A 17,457-nucleotide genomic window follows, 5' to 3' on the forward strand; every position below is an offset into this window, starting at 1 on the left:
AACACACACACACATAGTCCTTGACACACTCTGCCTTGAGTCAAAGCGATCAGAGCGGCAGCAGGGTAGGGTGCAGCGGACGGACGGTCTTTCTAAGCAGCAGCCTGTAGCCTGGACCCTGGATCTCTCCGCACACGGCGCCTCCACTAGGATGCATGTGCCCTCTCCGCCCCCCTCCGCCCCTCCCCGCCACACTTTGGAGGACTGGACGGACACGGGCCGAGGGCAGAGAGGGAGTGAAGATAACGACCGACGGTCCAGCAAAGTCATGCCTCTATCCCTCTCCCTCCCTCTCCCCTCCTCCGCAGTGCTGAACGGCAGCAGCCACTCCCCCACCTCGCTCAACGGCGCCCCGTCGACACCCAACGGCTTCAGCAACGGGCCCGCCATGTCATCGACGGCCTCACTGTCCAATCAGCAGCTGCCGCCGGCCTGCGGCGCCCGGCAGCTCTGCAAGCTGAAGCGTTTTCTCACCACGCTGCAGCAGTTTGGAAACGACATCTCGCCGGAGATCGGAGAGAGGGTCCGCAGCCTGGTGCTAGGGCTGGTGGTGAGTCTACAGGAACATGACACTCACTGAACTCCAGTGATAGATTCTTTACTTTCTGAAGGTACATAGTACACAGCTGTTTGCTGGGTAAGGGGACGTCACATAAAAACCACAATAAATCCGTTATTCATGTGATGTATAATAAAATAGTGGTGTTAGTGAGTGGTGATGTGCTGTGTGTCACTTATGCTTTCTCTCTTTTCCTCCTCTTCTGTTTATCTGTCTCTCTGTCTTTATCTCTCTCCCTTGCTCTCTCGGTGTTGACAGAACTCCACTCTGACCATCGAGGAGTTCCACTCTAAACTCCAGGAGGCCACCAACTTTCCTCTACGTCCCTTTGTCATTCCATTCCTCAAGGTAAGGGACTCCCACCCCATCACCCTATCAATTTGTGTGTCTACCGTGTGTGTGTGCACACGTCTGTTTCTATTTCTGAGTCAGCCTCTGAGAGTCCCCCAGCTCAGATTGACCATATGGTGATGATGAGAGAGTTAGCAGTCCAGGCTGACACACTAACTAACAAAGACATGGCCGCCAGAACACAGTCTGACCTGAATACTCTGTCTGAGCAGTGTGGTTCCTTGAAGTGTGTGTGTGTGTGTGTGTGTGTGTGTGTGTGTGTGTGTGTGTGTGTGTGTGTGTGTGTGTGTGTGTGTGTGTGACTGAAGCCACCCAGACCCTGATGTCCATCCACCCCAGTCTGCTACTGCTGATCTCCAGCACCATATGGCCAGCGTTTGTGATTCATTAAATCTGGAGCACCAGTGTCTACCCTGGGCTGCAGTGTGTGTGTGTATGTGTGTGTGTGTATGTGTGTAGAGCCCCTGACAGATGTTGGTGGGGGATGCTGATGTGTTGATGCCTTGTGATCTGGTCCTCTGCCTACTCAGGGGTCTGTTAGGTTGTCCATCCCACCCTCTCTCTTCATACTGCTGTCGTGACAACACAACACTGACTACAGCTGTAATTCTACAAATCTAAAGACACAACGCCACAGAAGTGTGTGCATGTGTGTCTCGCAGTACTGAGTGCTGGGTTTGCTGCCTAGCAGTGACCAGGCCACACATTCCTGTCCCACGCACTCTGTCCCCTGATTGTTTCCAGCAGAGACCGGCGGGGGGTGGGGGAGGGGGGGTTAGGGTTGGGGGGTGGGGGGGTCAAGCTTGCAGGGTCGGAGCCTGGCCTTTCTCTGAGGCTCCAGACATGTTGTTGTGTGCTGTTGTGGATGGAATGTATGCAACACACAGACACACATCTATTCACTCACACAAACACGCTATGTCACAGACTGTACTGTGTTGCTTTCTGTGCCTATTAACTGTAACACACTTTGCACTTTGCACTTTGGATAGAGTTTTAGATCATTTTTTATGGTATTTGCCCCGTGTTTTTGTGTGTGAGTGTGTGATTTTCAGGCCAGTGCCAAATGAGATCCAGGACTGTCTTGTTGGAGGAGGTGATAATGAGTGTGTGTGTGTGTGTGTGTGTGTGTTTATGTGTGTGGCCATGTTGTCAGATAGCTCTCCTACACTGTCACATTGACAGAGAGCAGCTCTGCCATGTCCCAGATGTATGGTCTCACCACACACCAGGCAGACTGACACACACACACACACACACACACACACTCACCCTGGAGGAGATATACACTGGGGAGGAATGTGTTGAGGGATCTGTCTTATCTCATTCTGTCTCTGTCTCTCTCTCTCTGTCTCTCTCTCTCTCTCTCTCTCTCTCTCTCTCTCTCTCTCTCTCTCTCTCTCTCTCTCTCTGTCTCTCTCTCTCTCTCTCTCTCTCTCTCTCTCTCTCTCTCTCTCTCTCTCTCTCTCTCTCTCTCTCTCTCTCTCTCTCTCTCTCTCTCTCTCTCTCTCTCTCTCTCTCTCTCTCTCTGTCTCTCTCTGTCTCTCTCTCTCTCTCCTCCTGCTCTCTGTCTCTTTCCTCGTGCCTTCTCAATCTTGCTACTATTTCATCCTCATCCCTCCTTCCTTCCTTCCCTCCTTCCCTCCTTCCCTCCCTCCATCCTCCACCACTCCTCTCTCTGCCCCCTTGTCGCCTCTCATACACAGGCTAGCGAATCGTCATCCTCTTCACAAGGTCATTGATGTGTGCAGAATACTGTATGATGTGTCACATCTGAGGGACAGCAAATAGAGATCACCCTCTCCTTTCCAGTTCCTCCTTCAGGAGCCTCAAACACTGTACAGATCAATGCCTTCACCGAGTCAACTTATCTGTCTTGTTTGTGTGTGTGTCTCCCAGGCTAACTTGCCCCTGCTTCAGAGAGAGCTGCTCCACTGTGCCCGGATGGCCAAGCAGACCCCGGCCCAGTACCTAGCCCAGCACGAGCAACTGCTGCTGGACGCCAATGCCAGCTCCCCCTGGACTCCTCTGAGATCATGCTAGAGGTCAATGAGCACGGGAAGAGGAGGACACCAGACAGGTACGTCACTGAACTGACCAGCATGCACACATGGACTCACATCCACAAACACACACACACAAAATACACTTACACAGACTCTCACAAATCCAGACACAATGCATACCTAGCCGTAAAACAACTCAGGGAGAGAAGGAGGGAGAGCAGCCCTCTCCCTTCTGTCACCTTTCCAGGGAGGGAGGGACAGTGGGGTGAAGGCAGAAAGGCATGGATAGAGAGGAGAGAGAACGAGAGAGAGAGAGAGAGAGAGAGAGAGAGAGAGACAGAGAGAGAGAGAGAGAGAGAGAGAGAGAGAGAGAGAGAGAGAGAGAGAGAGAGAGAAAGAGGAGTAAGAAAGAGAGATAGAAAGAGAGATACCATGAAATAGCAGCAGAGGCACAGTAAAAGTAACAGTAAGAGTGTACTCTACAGCTCTATGCTAGTGTGAGGGGATCCCTTCACGGTGCCTGGTCTGTCCCTCCCTATCTAGTCTGCTCAGGCATAGACAGAGGCCTTTTGCAGCCTTCCACAACCCTTTTGCTCAGAAACATTGGACTGGAAAGGGGAATAGAGAGGGGAAGTTGAGAGGCAGAGGAAGAGAGGAGGAGTATTATTTCTTTCCTCTTCTCCCCTTCTCCCCTTCTCCCCTTCTCCCATTCTCTCCTCCCTCCCTCCCCCCCTCCCCTCTCCTCTCCTCTCCTCCCATCTCCTCCCTTCCCCTCTCCTCCCCTCCCCTCTCCTCCCTTCCCCTCTTCTCCCTTCCCCTCTCCTCTCCTCTCCATATGTCAGGGCTGTGTCCAGATGGTGATCTGCACAACCCCTGCTTCAGCTCATCCTGCGGGGGAAGGAAGGGGGGCAATTCTGCTGTAATTTGCACACTTCTACACTGCCCCTCCCTCCCTCTATCCCTCCTGCCCTCTCCCAGTCCCTGGTTTACAGTGTCAGATCATGCCGGACTGCTGGACGGACACAGGGCCACAGCCAGCTGTTGTTGTGGATTGTGGTGAAAGATGTACATACACACACAATCACACGCATGCACGTTTTTTCTTGTATAGTCATCCGAGATTGGGGTCTAAAATGTAAGCGAATGCCCTAGTCTTTCACACACACACACACACACACACACACACACACACACACACACACACACACACACACACACACAGAGGTCTACATAAAAATACACACATCAGATGAACTAATCAACATAAACACACACACATTCATTTGACCACATGACTCCCTGATCTCAGGAATGATGGAGGGGTTTACCTCTGGATGCCCAACTGTCCCACCCTGATAAACAGATTAATATCAACACTCGCCGCCGCGTGGGCCAGATGGTGGACAAAAACACACATGAACATCTGCCAAACACACACACACACGTGCTTGGTGTGTCTGTGTGTGATGGGGTTGGGGCGCTATGTTAATCTGAGGGATGTTGAGGCAGATTGAGATTAAGAGGTTGAGTTGTGCCCTGAGACACTGCCTGCAGTGGGAGGCTGTGGTGTTGCATTTGGAGCACATCTGTGTTCAGCCAGATCTCCTCTCTCTGCAGGGATGGTGGGGGGCTGGGGGCTGGGGGCCAAAGTGGATATGAGGAATGCAGACACACAACTCCACACATCCCACAATCACAAACCACAAACACGTGCACACCCTAACCGGTAAAGCCATAGTCATGAATTGTTGTCATTTATACGTAACCATGCCTACCTTCTTTCCCTCCTCTGCCCCATATCCTTCCCCCTACCTTCCTCTCTCCCCTCCCCCAGGACCAAAGACAGTTCAGAGAGAGAGGGCCTGCACCCTGAACACCTAGCCAAGAGACCTTGCACCATCAGCCCCAGCCAGCGATTCAGCCCCAGCACAGGCCTGCCCGCCCATCCGCCCCCCAACGGCCTTCCCCACCCCCCCAACGGCCTCCCCCACCCCCCCAATCCCCCGGCCCCACAGCACTACCGGCTGGAGGATATGGCGTTGGCCCACCACTACCGGGACGCCTACCGGCACAACGAACACCGCGACGGCCGGGAACGACACCGGCCCACCGGTAGGGTTGTGGGAAGGAGGGGGAGGGAGAGAGGAGGAAGGAGTGAGGGGGGTGGGGGGAAGTAAAGACAGACTGGGAGAACGAGAGGAAAATGTGATTCTTTATTCTCTACATTCTGTATAGTTCATCGTGACCCTTTGTTATTTGTTTAGTTTTGACCCACTGATTTGATAAAGTCTCGGATGGTGGCTCTGGTCATGTAAGATGAGAGGAGAGAGCTATGCCCTCCCATGTACAATATGTATCTACAGAACAAAGGCAGGTTGTGAGTTGATTCTGATAATCCCTATGGCAGTGGATCTATTAAAAGCCCACCAGCTAGCGACACATGCTTGGAAATGTCCTCCCAGGCAGCCATATATGTCTTCTCTCTGCCAGAGCCAGAATGGCAACCATAAGCAAGCTACAGAACCGTAATCTGGAGCCAAAATGGCTGCCATGGCTATATGTGACAATGTACACATAGCATCATCATCCTTACCCTGAAGACTAACTGCTGCACTGGGCCTCTTTGTGTTGCAGCCGTTCACGGGGCGCGCCAGGAGGAAGTAATCGATCACCGACTGACAGATCGAGAATGGGCCGAGGAGTGGAAGCATCTAGATAATGTACGTATCGCTGGGGTAGGGACTCCTGTTTCCTTTATACACACACACTTTACACACACTTTCACCACTCATGCAACATACTGTCCCTCAGTGGCAGTGGAGGTGGGGTACGTAGAGAGACCAAGGGGGTGTTGTTGACAGATTTAAGTCTTAAATCTGTCTGAGCTGCATTGTGATGGCCAGCTAAACCTAAAGAGGTTGTCTCAGTTCTACTAGCTGAAAGGACAAAACAGAAACTCCTACACACACACACACACACACCAGGGAACTCACCTTCACCCAGACTGAGACACCACTCTCCCCCTCCCCAAACATGCTGCATTCGCTCACACACATACACATGCACACAGACTCAGACAGGGTGAGCAGGGCCTCAGATGGAGCGAGGGAGCCAGCAGAGAGCATCCCCAGCTGGGCAGAGCAGCTGAGACAAGGGCTGCAGTCATGGAGGAACCGGCCAGGCCTGGACCCCTGCCAAACCAGAACCACTCCTCAGATAGAGCTAACACAGAGGGAGGGAGGGAGGGAGGGAGGGAGGGAGGGAGGGAGGGAGGGAGGGAGGGAGGGAGGGAGGGAGGGAGGGAGGGAGGGAGGGAGGGAGGGAGGGAGGGAGGGAGGGAGGGAGGGAGGGAGGGAGGGAGGGAGGGAGGGAGGGAGGGAGGGAGGGAGGGAGGGAGGGAGGGAGGGAGGGAGGGAGGGAGGGAGGGAGGGAACGAGACCGAATGAATGGAGGGGATGTCAAATCCATTTTGCAGACTGGGGGTGGAGGCTCAGGGGCAAAACAGGGTGAGGGTTGAAAGAGAGACAAAAAGAGAGAGACAAAGAGAAAGAAATAAGGAAATGTTTTAGCAGACATCTGAGCAGAAGGGTGGAATGAATTGGTTCAGCCTTTTTCTATCAGTAGCACAGCTGTTACAGTGCCATGGCTGCTGTACTGTTCTGTATAACCACTCAACCTGACACACACACACACGCACACACACGCACACACGCACACACACACTCACCACTGTTGGGTCTCGCTAAAAGGGGCACAGACGCACTCCAAAAAACAGGCTTTGAAAAATCTGACTACTAAATGGATTCCAGAGACTCCAGAGTTGCTCCAAAATGACGCAAACCCTTGATATCGTTCTACCCCCATGAGTAGAATGCACTTCAGATGAATTGATGATTGTGTTTTCCTCTGCCTTACCGCACAATTCTGGAAACAGTGTGAATGAACAGCTATTTAACCTCATGTGAAGCTGGTCTGTTAGGGGCTGCTCTGATCCTCCTGCTCTGGTGAAGAGCTGCTACGACTGTGTCTGTTGGGAGAAGCCTTCTAGCCATCTCTCCATATTCCTCCCATCTAAACCACACTTCTCTCCCCCCCAGCTGTTGAACTGCATCATGGACATGGTGGAGAAGACGCGCCGGTCGCTGACGGTGCTGCGCCGTTGCCAGGAGGCCGACCGCGAGGAGATGAACCACTGGATCCGTCGCTACAGCGATGTGGAGGATATGAAAAAAGGTGGGAGCAACGGACAGCACCGCCCTCCTCCTCCTCCTCCTCACCACCACAACTCCTCCAACACAGCTAACAGCAGCGAGTCTCAGCCCATAGGTACTTCCAATGCGACCGGGCACATTCACAGAGCCCAAGTGTTCAGGAGTGTTCAGAATGAGAAGTGTTGCAAAGGGCAACCGTTTTTGTGTTGAATGGAATAGTCAGATGTGTCAGGCCGGCACATTTAGTAATGTGTCGGCAATGGTCTTGAACATGTCATCCGGTTGGACTTACCTCAGTGCCACTAGCACGCTCCCAGGAGTCAGAGGTCAGATGTTTGGGATTAAGGGTCATTCTCACATAAACACTTGCAATATAGACCCATATTGTCGGCTTTAGTGTAAATCATGCTTAGAGCAATGCATTGGGAGACAAAGAGAGCAAGGATTATTAGGGTTGCGCCTGTGTGTGTTTGTGTGTGTGTGTGTGTGTGTGTGTGTGTGTGTGTGTGTGTGTGTGTGGAGTGGATACTGAAGGTGCGTGTGTGTGTCTTTTTCAGAGATCCATAGAGACTTCCTCCACAGGCCTGCATCTGGATACCTTCCAGAGGAGATCTGGAGGAAAGCTGGTAAGAAACACACTCTCGCCTTCACACACAAACCCCCAAAGACACACACACACACGTATTCTATGAAACAAAACACTTACAGGAAAAACACATAAACAGCTGAAATACACAAACGGAAGACACACACACGGAGCAGTGGTCCTCGTTCTATATTCAGCAGTAGGCCTGGTAGGCTCTTACGTAAGATGGAGAGCCTTGTCTGACTGTCATCAAGGCAAGAAGGAGTGCTCTCTTTCTGTCACCACTATGAAAGGTGACTGCAGTTCAACCTGCAGTTAAAATTCAGTCAGCTTGCCGGACCAAAGAAGGCCAGACCCAGGCCAAAGCAGTGCAGCACAGATGAGACCACAGCCTACCTGGGTCCTACCACAAAAGCAGCCTCATAGTTCTCAATAGGACCATTCTGAACATAAACCTTTCAGAGTAATATGGCTTTGTACTGGCTGGGACATAATACTGAAGATCGCTGCTATGTTTCTATCATTTACAGGGCGGTGTGTTTGTGGCTGTATGTGCAGTACAGCCCTTCCCAGGAGTAAGCTGTGCTACAGCCTCTGCTCCTCTCCAGTCCCAGAACAATTAAACTGTAGTCAAATTCTAGTACAATCGTATTCTAGTACAGCCATAATCAGTCATATTTTAGTACAGAACTGTCAAGGGACTAGATGCTGCTGCTGTCTGCGAACTACTGTGCTGCGTTTTCACCAGCAAAGAGAAGTCAGTTGTAAATGCAGTTGTTCTTCGTACAGGTACCCCAGGTATCCAGCTTTCCCCAGCTCTAAAGCAGCTCCAAAACAAGCAGGGTGAGTAACAACCGCCCATCTCATCCTCATGTGTGTGTGCCTGTGCGTGCGTGTTGGCTTCCCAACACGATTCTACCTCGTTCCTAGAAGCCAGGCTAACTTCAGTCCTTCTTTAATTAAAGGCAGACACATCCTCCATGGAGTAGTTCAGGTTGAGAGACTACAGTGCCTTTGAAAAACAAGATCTGAAATGTAAAAAAGAAATAAGAAAAAAAATACGATATCCCAGAAACCTGCCAAATCCCCCTGGAATTAAAACGTTAATATTGCTGCTCCCGTGTTTTCCATTAAGTGCTAATTGCTCTAGCATCTGCTCTGCAGTCTCCTTGATAAGAAATAATTAAATTTGCAAACTAATCTTAGTGGTGCATGCATTAGGCTTGATTATTGAGCGACAGAGGATAGTGCAGATAGTGAGAGGAAGAAGCACGCACCGATGGAGAGAAAAAAAGGGTGGAGAAATGAAATGAAGGATGAAGGTAGAGAGGGATGAAGAAAGCAGTGAGACGTGTGTGGGAGGTGTGGAGGATACTGACGGAATACTAACTACTTCTCCAGTTAGAGAGTAGGGGAGTCAGGCTCATCAGGGATACACACATGCTTGCACACACGCACACACACCCACATCATTACAGCACCTTCACCGTGTGGAGTGAGCAGGCCCCCCATCTCCACCTGTCTACCTGCATAGCCTCCTGAGACAGCTGGAGAGAAGCAGGGGGAATAGGACAGTTACATATGAGGCTTCTCCATTACACAAACTGACTTGGGAGAGTGTGTGTGTGTGTGTGTGCGCGTGCGTGCGTGCATGTGTACATGTGTACTTATGTGTGTGTGTGCGCGTGTGGGTATGTTTACATGTGTGCGTGTGCACGCATGGTAGGTGAGGGAATGACCAAAGGCTTATATTTGGCTTCTTTGCTCTACCAGATGGGATTTTTAATGTTATAAGATTTGTAACATTGATGTTTCAATTTGCTTATGAACATGGTGATGAATTATATTATTGTAAAATAGGCTACCATCTTCTCCAGAGAGAGAGAGAGAAAGAGAGAGAGAGAGAGAGAGAGAGAGAGAGAGAGAGAGAGATGGGGGGGGTTAAAGAAAAAAAGCTAGAAATACAGCAGAAAGAAAAAAATTGCCTTCAGCTTGGCTATTTCTGTCCAGTTTAGGTCCACCCTGTACCACGGCAGATAAATAAAGGGACAGAAATGGTGATTCCTACCTTTAATGAGCTGCAGCAGAATCTTTTCTGGAAGCTTCTATTTTGATCCTGCATCTGTAGAAGGAGTGCACACCTGATTGTTCTAAAAACACAGCCTATATTCACTCATAATGTTGACAGTTACAGCACAGAGGACCCTTGTCAGTACAGCCATGTATCACTAGGGAGGTAGACCCTGTCTGGACGGATACCTGACAAATACATCATGCCCTGGGGTTATCTCTGATCTAACCTAACTGGATGGGTGACAGCAGGTAATCCTCACAGCTGTTTGTGGTCCAGTCATGTCAGAAAAGTGATTTCTCCCAGGAAAAAAACTGAAAGTACACAGTGAATAGACACCATCATACAACTGCAGCCCACAAAGTACTGGGTTAGTATTCCAGTTGATGATCAAAGTTCGGTGACATCTGCCGTTCTCACTTCAAACTGATTGTTACCAGACGCGCTGAGATGAATTATTTAAAGGGAGCTTTTTTTTGTGCGAACGTGTTAAATCTTGAATGATGTACATCTGTTTGCTGAAATAAAACAAGCACAGAGCTTAAAGAGCCTCAATAAAGGATGACAGAGAAGAGCAAACTGGGAGAAGAGGAATGGGCATGGGAACTGATGCCTTTATCTATCTTTGTCTCTCTCTCGCTCTTCTGTCACTCCCTCATGTCTATGTCAGAGGAGGCAGTGAACGAGGTGAAGAGACAGGCCATGTCGGAGCTCCAGAAGGCTGTGTCGGATGCAGAGAGGAAAGCCCATGAGATGATCTCTGCCGAGCGCTCTAAGATGGAGAGAGCCCTGGCCGAGGCCAAGCGACAGGCCTCGGAGGACGCACTGACTGTCATCAACCAGCAGGAGGACTCCAGCGAAGTGAGCATCACAGACTCCTTGTCTTAAACCCTCATGGCCATACATTCACATCCTGTTCACAGCCTCTCACTCTGTCTCTCTGTCACTGCGGTTCCTCACACGACACACTGTCACACATGGAACTGGCCTCCTGTGCAAACACTCAGATGCACTTCACGGCATCCTTAAAATAGGACACACTATCCCACACCTCAACTGTAACTCATACTGTCCTCTCTCAGACAAACTTAACTAGCTTGTATTCATCTATCCCTTACCTTTTTGGTTCCTCATTCTCTCACTCACTTTCTCCCTGCATCTTCCTGAGCCACAAGACAAGTCATATAAAGTGCTCACCTATTCCCCCTAGTGTTGCCATAGTGTCATAGTGATGCCAATGTATATCTCTATTACTGAGGCCTACAATCAGTCTCTAGACATACTCAAATGTATAGAGAAGAAGAATCTCCACAATACATTTTAACTGGATGTTTCTGACATTACAATTAACTAAGTAAGTTCCAGATATTTCAATTTTACAAGTTCAACGATCCAAATTTGTATATGGGACTCCGGTGTGACCCAGCTGTCTGAGTAGACCCTGGCTCATCCATGCTGGCAGGAGGTTAGTGGGGCCTGGGGCCGTAGTCCAGAGGCCTGCCAGGGCAACAGCAGCCCCAGATGGCTGGAGCAGTGAGCCAGGGCCAGGGCCACCACATGCCGCACCAACAACAACTGCTGGAACTCATTAGGCTCATTTGTGATGGCTATGAGATTTTTTTGTCTGTCATGTGTCATTCCAGCTATGCAACGTAATCATTAATGCTCAGTAATTTGAGTATTTAACAGGACTTTTGTTCCCAGGAAAAGTTGACATAGACATTTTACTGAACTCCCTTGGAGTTAATGGTGTAATTCTTTCTTTTTCGGTGATCAATAGAGCTTAAACAAGGACCCACAGAACACAGAATAATAACACTGAATAACGGTTTTAAATAAAGAGGCATACGGATGGTTTAATGCCCAGAGATTTATTTTATCAACCTTCTTTCTTCTCCCCCACTGCCTCTCCAGAGCTGCTGGAACTGTGGACGGAAGGCCAGCGAGACCTGCAGTGGCTGCAACACAGCGCGCTACTGTGGCTCCTTTTGCCAGCACAAGGATTGGGAGAAGCACCATCACGTCTGTGGCCAGGGGCTTCAGGGCCTGCCCGGGAACAGCTCTGTCCCCCTGGGCACCCCTTCTTCCGCCTCAGCCTCCTCCACTGCACCACCTACCCACTCGGAGAACGGGCCCCCAGGCCCGCTGTCTCTGACTGGACAGAGCACTGTGGGCGGAGGGGCTGGGAGCATGTCCTCGAGTCCCAAAGAGGCTAGTTCCAGCTCCAGCAGTGCCTCTCGGTCAACCACCCCTGCCACTCCCGCTCTGCTGGACGCCACCTCCCGCTGACCATGCATCTGTCACCCCCCCCGCCACATCCACTGAAGCTACAGCACCCTGCACTCAAACCAAACTGAGGAATCTCTGTCCATCTGCACTCCGTTCAATCACTCCTTCTGAACTACAGCTGTAGAAAAAAGCTACACGGCGTCCCCCTCTTACTGACTACTTTTAGCTACCTGACGTTGACCTCATTCTTTCAACTCCCCAGCCTCGAAAAATGATATTTTTTCGTCTGCAGGATACATAGGATTTCTCTAGTTCAAATGCGCAGGCTTAAAAGAAGTTGCTCGGGGTCCACTGTATTTGTTTAGCATGGCTAGAATGGGGCCCTCCTTCACTGAAGCTCTAAGACAGACACCAAAACAGAGAGAAAATCTCCTCTCTCCTTGCCCCGCTATAGGAATGCATAGAGTTGATAGGTGAGCTCTGATCATGTTGAGTAATATAAGCTTTGAGATCCATGTTAGACCAACCCATAGCCTCAGAGATATAAACTCAGCGAGATGATGTATGTGTCATGGACATGCATGGACCCTATAACAAGACTGATGAAGGTAAAGCAGAAGTAATTAGGAGATACCTAGATTGATAAGCACTTGGAGCGGATTATGCTTTAATCAAGCTTCAGCAATGCTCCAACCCCAGCATGTGCACTACCAGTCTGGACTAATCAGAGATGTGGCCACTCATTCTGTCAATTTGGACAGTTCCTGTATGGTATCACCATGGTATGGAGACAGACAAGGGTCTTAATACATTGGTTAAACCGGAGAAGAAAAGGATAAATACTTGGTGCAATTTGATTCCTCAGAAACTCTTCCTTTCACAACACGGCTAATTATTTATCTAATGTTAATTTTTTGGCTTTAAGGGAAAAAAAGTCCAAATATTCTGAATGATTAATAATAATGATGCTAATAATAATAATAATGTCAGAAATAAAATTAAAAACCTGTTAACTACCTTGCTAGCGAGCCAAGAAAATCTACACCGGACTCACCTCTCTGTACCGATGTAAACCCAAATGAATTCAAAGAAGAAGAAAAAACACAATCCAAACCTTTTTATTACACTGCCAAAGTTATTGGGAGACAAGGAGAAGCACTCATCTTGTAACCAAACGCAAGCAACATCACCTCCTCAGTAGCAGATTGAGCCCTGAAGGACACTGGCTGTAGCAGAGCAGCAGGACTACCAGACTGGATACAGTCTGCCAGACAAGCAGGCCCACAGACCAACTAGGATTCTGTTTTTTGAGGAAGTATGTAGCTGGTCTGTGGCTGACCTGTCCTGTCCTACATTGACTCTTCCTCAGTGGCAGCTCAGACTAGAGAACACCCTAACGGAATGTTGTACTCAAGTACACCTGCCACAAAGACTTTAGAGAGGGAAGGACAAGAGACTGAGCAAGATAGTACTCTAAATGGCAAAGACAAGAGAAGGAAATGGTATAGAAAAAAAGACAAAACAGATACTTGCCCTCTCATGGAATACGAATGGCATAGGAACTGTCAAAAACCTCAAAAGAACTGAAAAAACCCTGTCCAAGCAAGCATTGTACAGTACGGCTACGACCTTCCTTCCTATTCGTTTTTTCTAAGATCTCTATGAAGAGGAAACATTTGAATGAATTGTTGTACCTTTTCACCCTCCTCCATTCTTTTCCAAAGCATGAGAAACAGACTAAAGAGCCTCATTGAGGGGTGTAGATTTGTTTGTTTTTTCTCTTCTATCTCTCTACCTCCCCCCAAAATCTCTCCTGTATGTTCCTCACCCCTCCAGCTTCTCTCAATCCCCAGTCACACCTGACCTTCCCCCTAACCCGACACCACTTCGGACAGAACCTTAGAACAGTTCTGTGGGATAGGGATGATCCTGCTTGTAGATAGACTAATTTATGTTTCTCAATAACGTCTCTGTCTCTGATGCTGTCTACCTGAGCTATCCTTTGTATGTACCCAGAAACACAAATATTGTTTTTGTCTTTTATTCTCTCTCGTTCATTTGGGCTGAACATTGAAGTCAGAGCAAATACACTCTGTGGGAGAGAGAAAGCCCCATATTGTACTTATTGTTGAATTTTGAATTGAAGAAACTCCTGTTGTAGAATATTTTATATTGCTCGCATTGTAAGACAGTGAGAGGACAGAGGTGCAATATGAAGAGAATTCAGCTACTGAAAGGGACCTCAGCAACTGCCCCTTAGGGTGTCATATAATAGAGATACATATAAATATATTTAAAGCAACATCAGTAACTTAATGTGAATGTACATAGTATTTAAAGAGGTCCAAAAATGTGTTTGCCAAATAACAGAAACCTTTAAAGTATAATGTCCACAATATGATTTCTTTTTCTTTCCAATTATTTTGTTGTTTTTCAATCATAATTAATAACTTCATTTCTAGCAGACTAACAAAGTCAGTCAAAAGTGGTTGTGCAAACTGGACACAATCATCTCCTTAAAGCCCTCCAGTAGGGTTTGCGGTTGATTGACATGTCAGACTATACAACTAACTCCCAACTGGAGGGGAACCATCTGAAACTGTGAGAAACATTGCCATCCTTTGGTCTGACATGCCACTGCAGTGGTCCAGCCTCCATCCACAGCAACCCACAACCCCATGAAGCAGCCTAGAGTAAGGAGGTAATTGAATCCCTGAATGAAAATTCCCAACTAACCTGATTTTGATCTTGTCACTGACAACTGTGTTCCCATCCTGTCCATGCAGATGCAGCGTGTACACATACAATATGTTCTGGAACAGAGTGTAGACCTGTCACTTTTTAGAAAGGTACGTTTTTACATATAGGTAGAGTTGTCACAGTCGTCACAGTTCCAGACTTACAAGCTCTCAGACAACTTATTCCCATGAGACACAGAGATGCTCTTGAATTAAGATTTGAGGGGGAATTACAAACCCAAAAGGCCCAGCTTATTATTATAACTAAATTATTTTGGTACATAGGACTTGATTTGGCTGTGTAACCTCTGAAATGGACCAAACTTTGCAAATATTTCTGTTACGCCTTTTGTTTGGAATGTTCCAGTGATAGCAGGGGTCTCTAACATCTTTAAAGTGGCATTAAGGAATCAAACGTTTAGATTGAACCATTTGCTATATTTACCACATTATGTACATGGTCTAGTTTACTACATGCCCTTATCAAACATAAAATATAAACCTCTCAAATGTGATGAACTGTGAGGTACCCTTACATCTGTATTTAGCCTTTGTGTGTGTCCTGTACAGTATGTTACCAATAATGCATCGACTTCAGCCCATTTGTGTTGGTGAACCTCTTCAGCACGATCTTAACCTGCGCCTCAAACCATACCCCCCCCCCCCCCCCCCCCCCCACCTCTCCCCCAATGCCCCCACCTCAATACCTACCTCCTGGAACCGTACAGCTAAGGACTGGGCCACGATCCCGGGTTTTCAAAGCAGGGTGGTTGGCGGGCGAACAAACACACTGAGATGTTCTGAAATGGTAAGGGTTGTCAGAGGATTTGTCATCATCAATTACTCCACATGTTTTTGAAGGCATGTCCAGCCTCACTCAATCAGCCTGTAGTCAACCATCTCTTTACTACACTGGACACACACCATGTCCACTGTGTCCAACATACACTCTACTGTTCTCTCATTACCAAATGAAACTCAAACTTGTTACATGCCATTTCTTGTCCTAAACCAATAAGAAGCACAGACCAAAGTTATCCTATGTGGCTGTAGGTTTTGACATGGAGTGTAGAGTAGGACATGACCAGAGGAAGATGGAGCTCCACTGTATCAATTAACCAAAGTGTCTGAAATATACACATGCCCTGAGCACATAGGAAAAAAAACAACACAAAAACAAATGCAACGCCAAGGGAGGAGATTGGGTAAATTATTGATACAAGACAAGCAATCAAAGCGCTTGTTTCTGTAAAACATATCTAATGCCTTGGTTTGGAGGAAAGGATAGATTACATTTAGATTTCATGTTAGATGCTTTGAGTGTTCTTACAAAGCCTTGCTTGTGGATAGAATAAATGCATGTCTGTATGTATGTATGTATGTATGTATGTATGTATGTATGTATGTATGTATGTATGTATGTATGTATGTATGTATGTATGTATGTATGTATGTATGTGTTTACATGGGTGTGTGTGTGTGTGGGGGGGGGGAGGTGTGTGTGTGTGTGTGTGGGTTTGCTTTTTATCCTTACTTCTTAATTTCTCTGTACAAACATACTTGAAACTTTCTGAGCTTTAATGAAACACATTGGGCAGATGAATGGCAGAGAAAAAGATGTAACGGCATTGGTAGCATTCTTTCTCCCTTTACATTTAATGGACACACCATGTCTACTACATAGGGCTGTGATGATGACAATTCCACTGCAAATACCCATTATGCTCCACTCAGTGTGTTTGCATTCTTTTTTGGTCTGCCAACCAACCCTGAAACACAAATATAACACAAAGAACTGTCACAACAGTGACTCCATTACTGATGAAAATTCAACCAAAAATTATATTTCCATATCTTTTTTACTTCCCCTCTAGCCTCCGAGCCATCCTGTTGGGCTAGAGCAGTGTCTGTTGAGGTGTACAGAGGAAGCAGATTAGTCTACCTGTCACTGTCATCAAAACTTCAGTGTTGGCTATTGTTATTCTGCTTGAAATCCACAGTCCTTGGGTGTACTGAATAGATACCCTTCCATTCCTTTTGATCTACATACAATTCTTTCTCACAGATTCAGTTATCTGTTATGGCGATCATCATCATATATGAAGAAGACTAATTACAAATACTAACAGCTTGGCACCTGATCCTTCCCTAACCAGTTTACACCTATATATACCAATGGAGTTTTGTAGTTTGTCTGATGGTTAGCCCTGTAAGGTCCACACTAAACCAAGTTGAGTTGGTGAAGGTGTACTTGGTTTGCCAAAATGCCATGGTGGGGATAGTGGTGTTTTCTATTATAGCTTGGAGACAACAAAAGCTTGTTTTTTTATGTGTAGGCATTATTATACTGTATTGTGCAATACATTATTACAGAAAATACTATGTTTCTGTAGGAGAGGTTCGCGCTTTGAAGAAAAAAAAAATTGATTTTATTTTCTTCCTCTTCAAGAGTCCTCCTGTTACCATTCTTTAGATGAAGTGAACTGTGCCAGAAGAATTAAATTCAGACGTTTATTTATTTCTTGCATGCTTTACTCCCTGTTGCTCTTTCTCCTCTTTATCTGTGCGCTCTGTTGGATGTGTGAAGCTGTACATGATTCTAATTCAGGTTATTGTCTGTGTTGAACTATGTAACTGTGTCATTAAAAATGAAATTAAACATTAAACTTAGGTCTCCTGATTTTCTTCAATGTATTCCATAAGTGT

The 17,457-nt window shown here is 47.5% G+C and overlaps 1 protein-coding gene across 1 annotated transcript in view; it reads left to right on the forward strand.

Annotated features, from left to right (window-relative positions):
• The window catches only part of cbfa2t3 (CBFA2/RUNX1 partner transcriptional co-repressor 3), a 40,425-nt gene extending 23,008 nt beyond the window's left edge, over positions 1-17,417 (forward strand). The window contains 11 exon segments of the mRNA XM_084682299.1: positions 309-550; positions 818-907; positions 2,810-2,927; positions 2,930-2,990; positions 4,751-5,028; positions 5,551-5,636; positions 7,014-7,242; positions 7,685-7,753; positions 8,503-8,556; positions 10,455-10,645; positions 11,699-17,417. Coding sequence (XP_084538425.1) covers positions 309-550; positions 818-907; positions 2,810-2,927; positions 2,930-2,990; positions 4,751-5,028; positions 5,551-5,636; positions 7,014-7,242; positions 7,685-7,753; positions 8,503-8,556; positions 10,455-10,645; positions 11,699-12,073 — 1,793 coding nt within the window. The 3' untranslated portion in view covers positions 12,074-17,417.
• The last annotated feature ends 40 nt before the right edge of the window (positions 17,418-17,457 follow it).

This window comes from Hypomesus nipponensis, chromosome 19, assembly GCF_054491055.1.
Source record: "Hypomesus nipponensis isolate SF chromosome 19, ASM5449105v1, whole genome shotgun sequence".
Taxonomy (NCBI): domain Eukaryota; kingdom Metazoa; phylum Chordata; class Actinopteri; order Osmeriformes; family Osmeridae; genus Hypomesus; species Hypomesus nipponensis.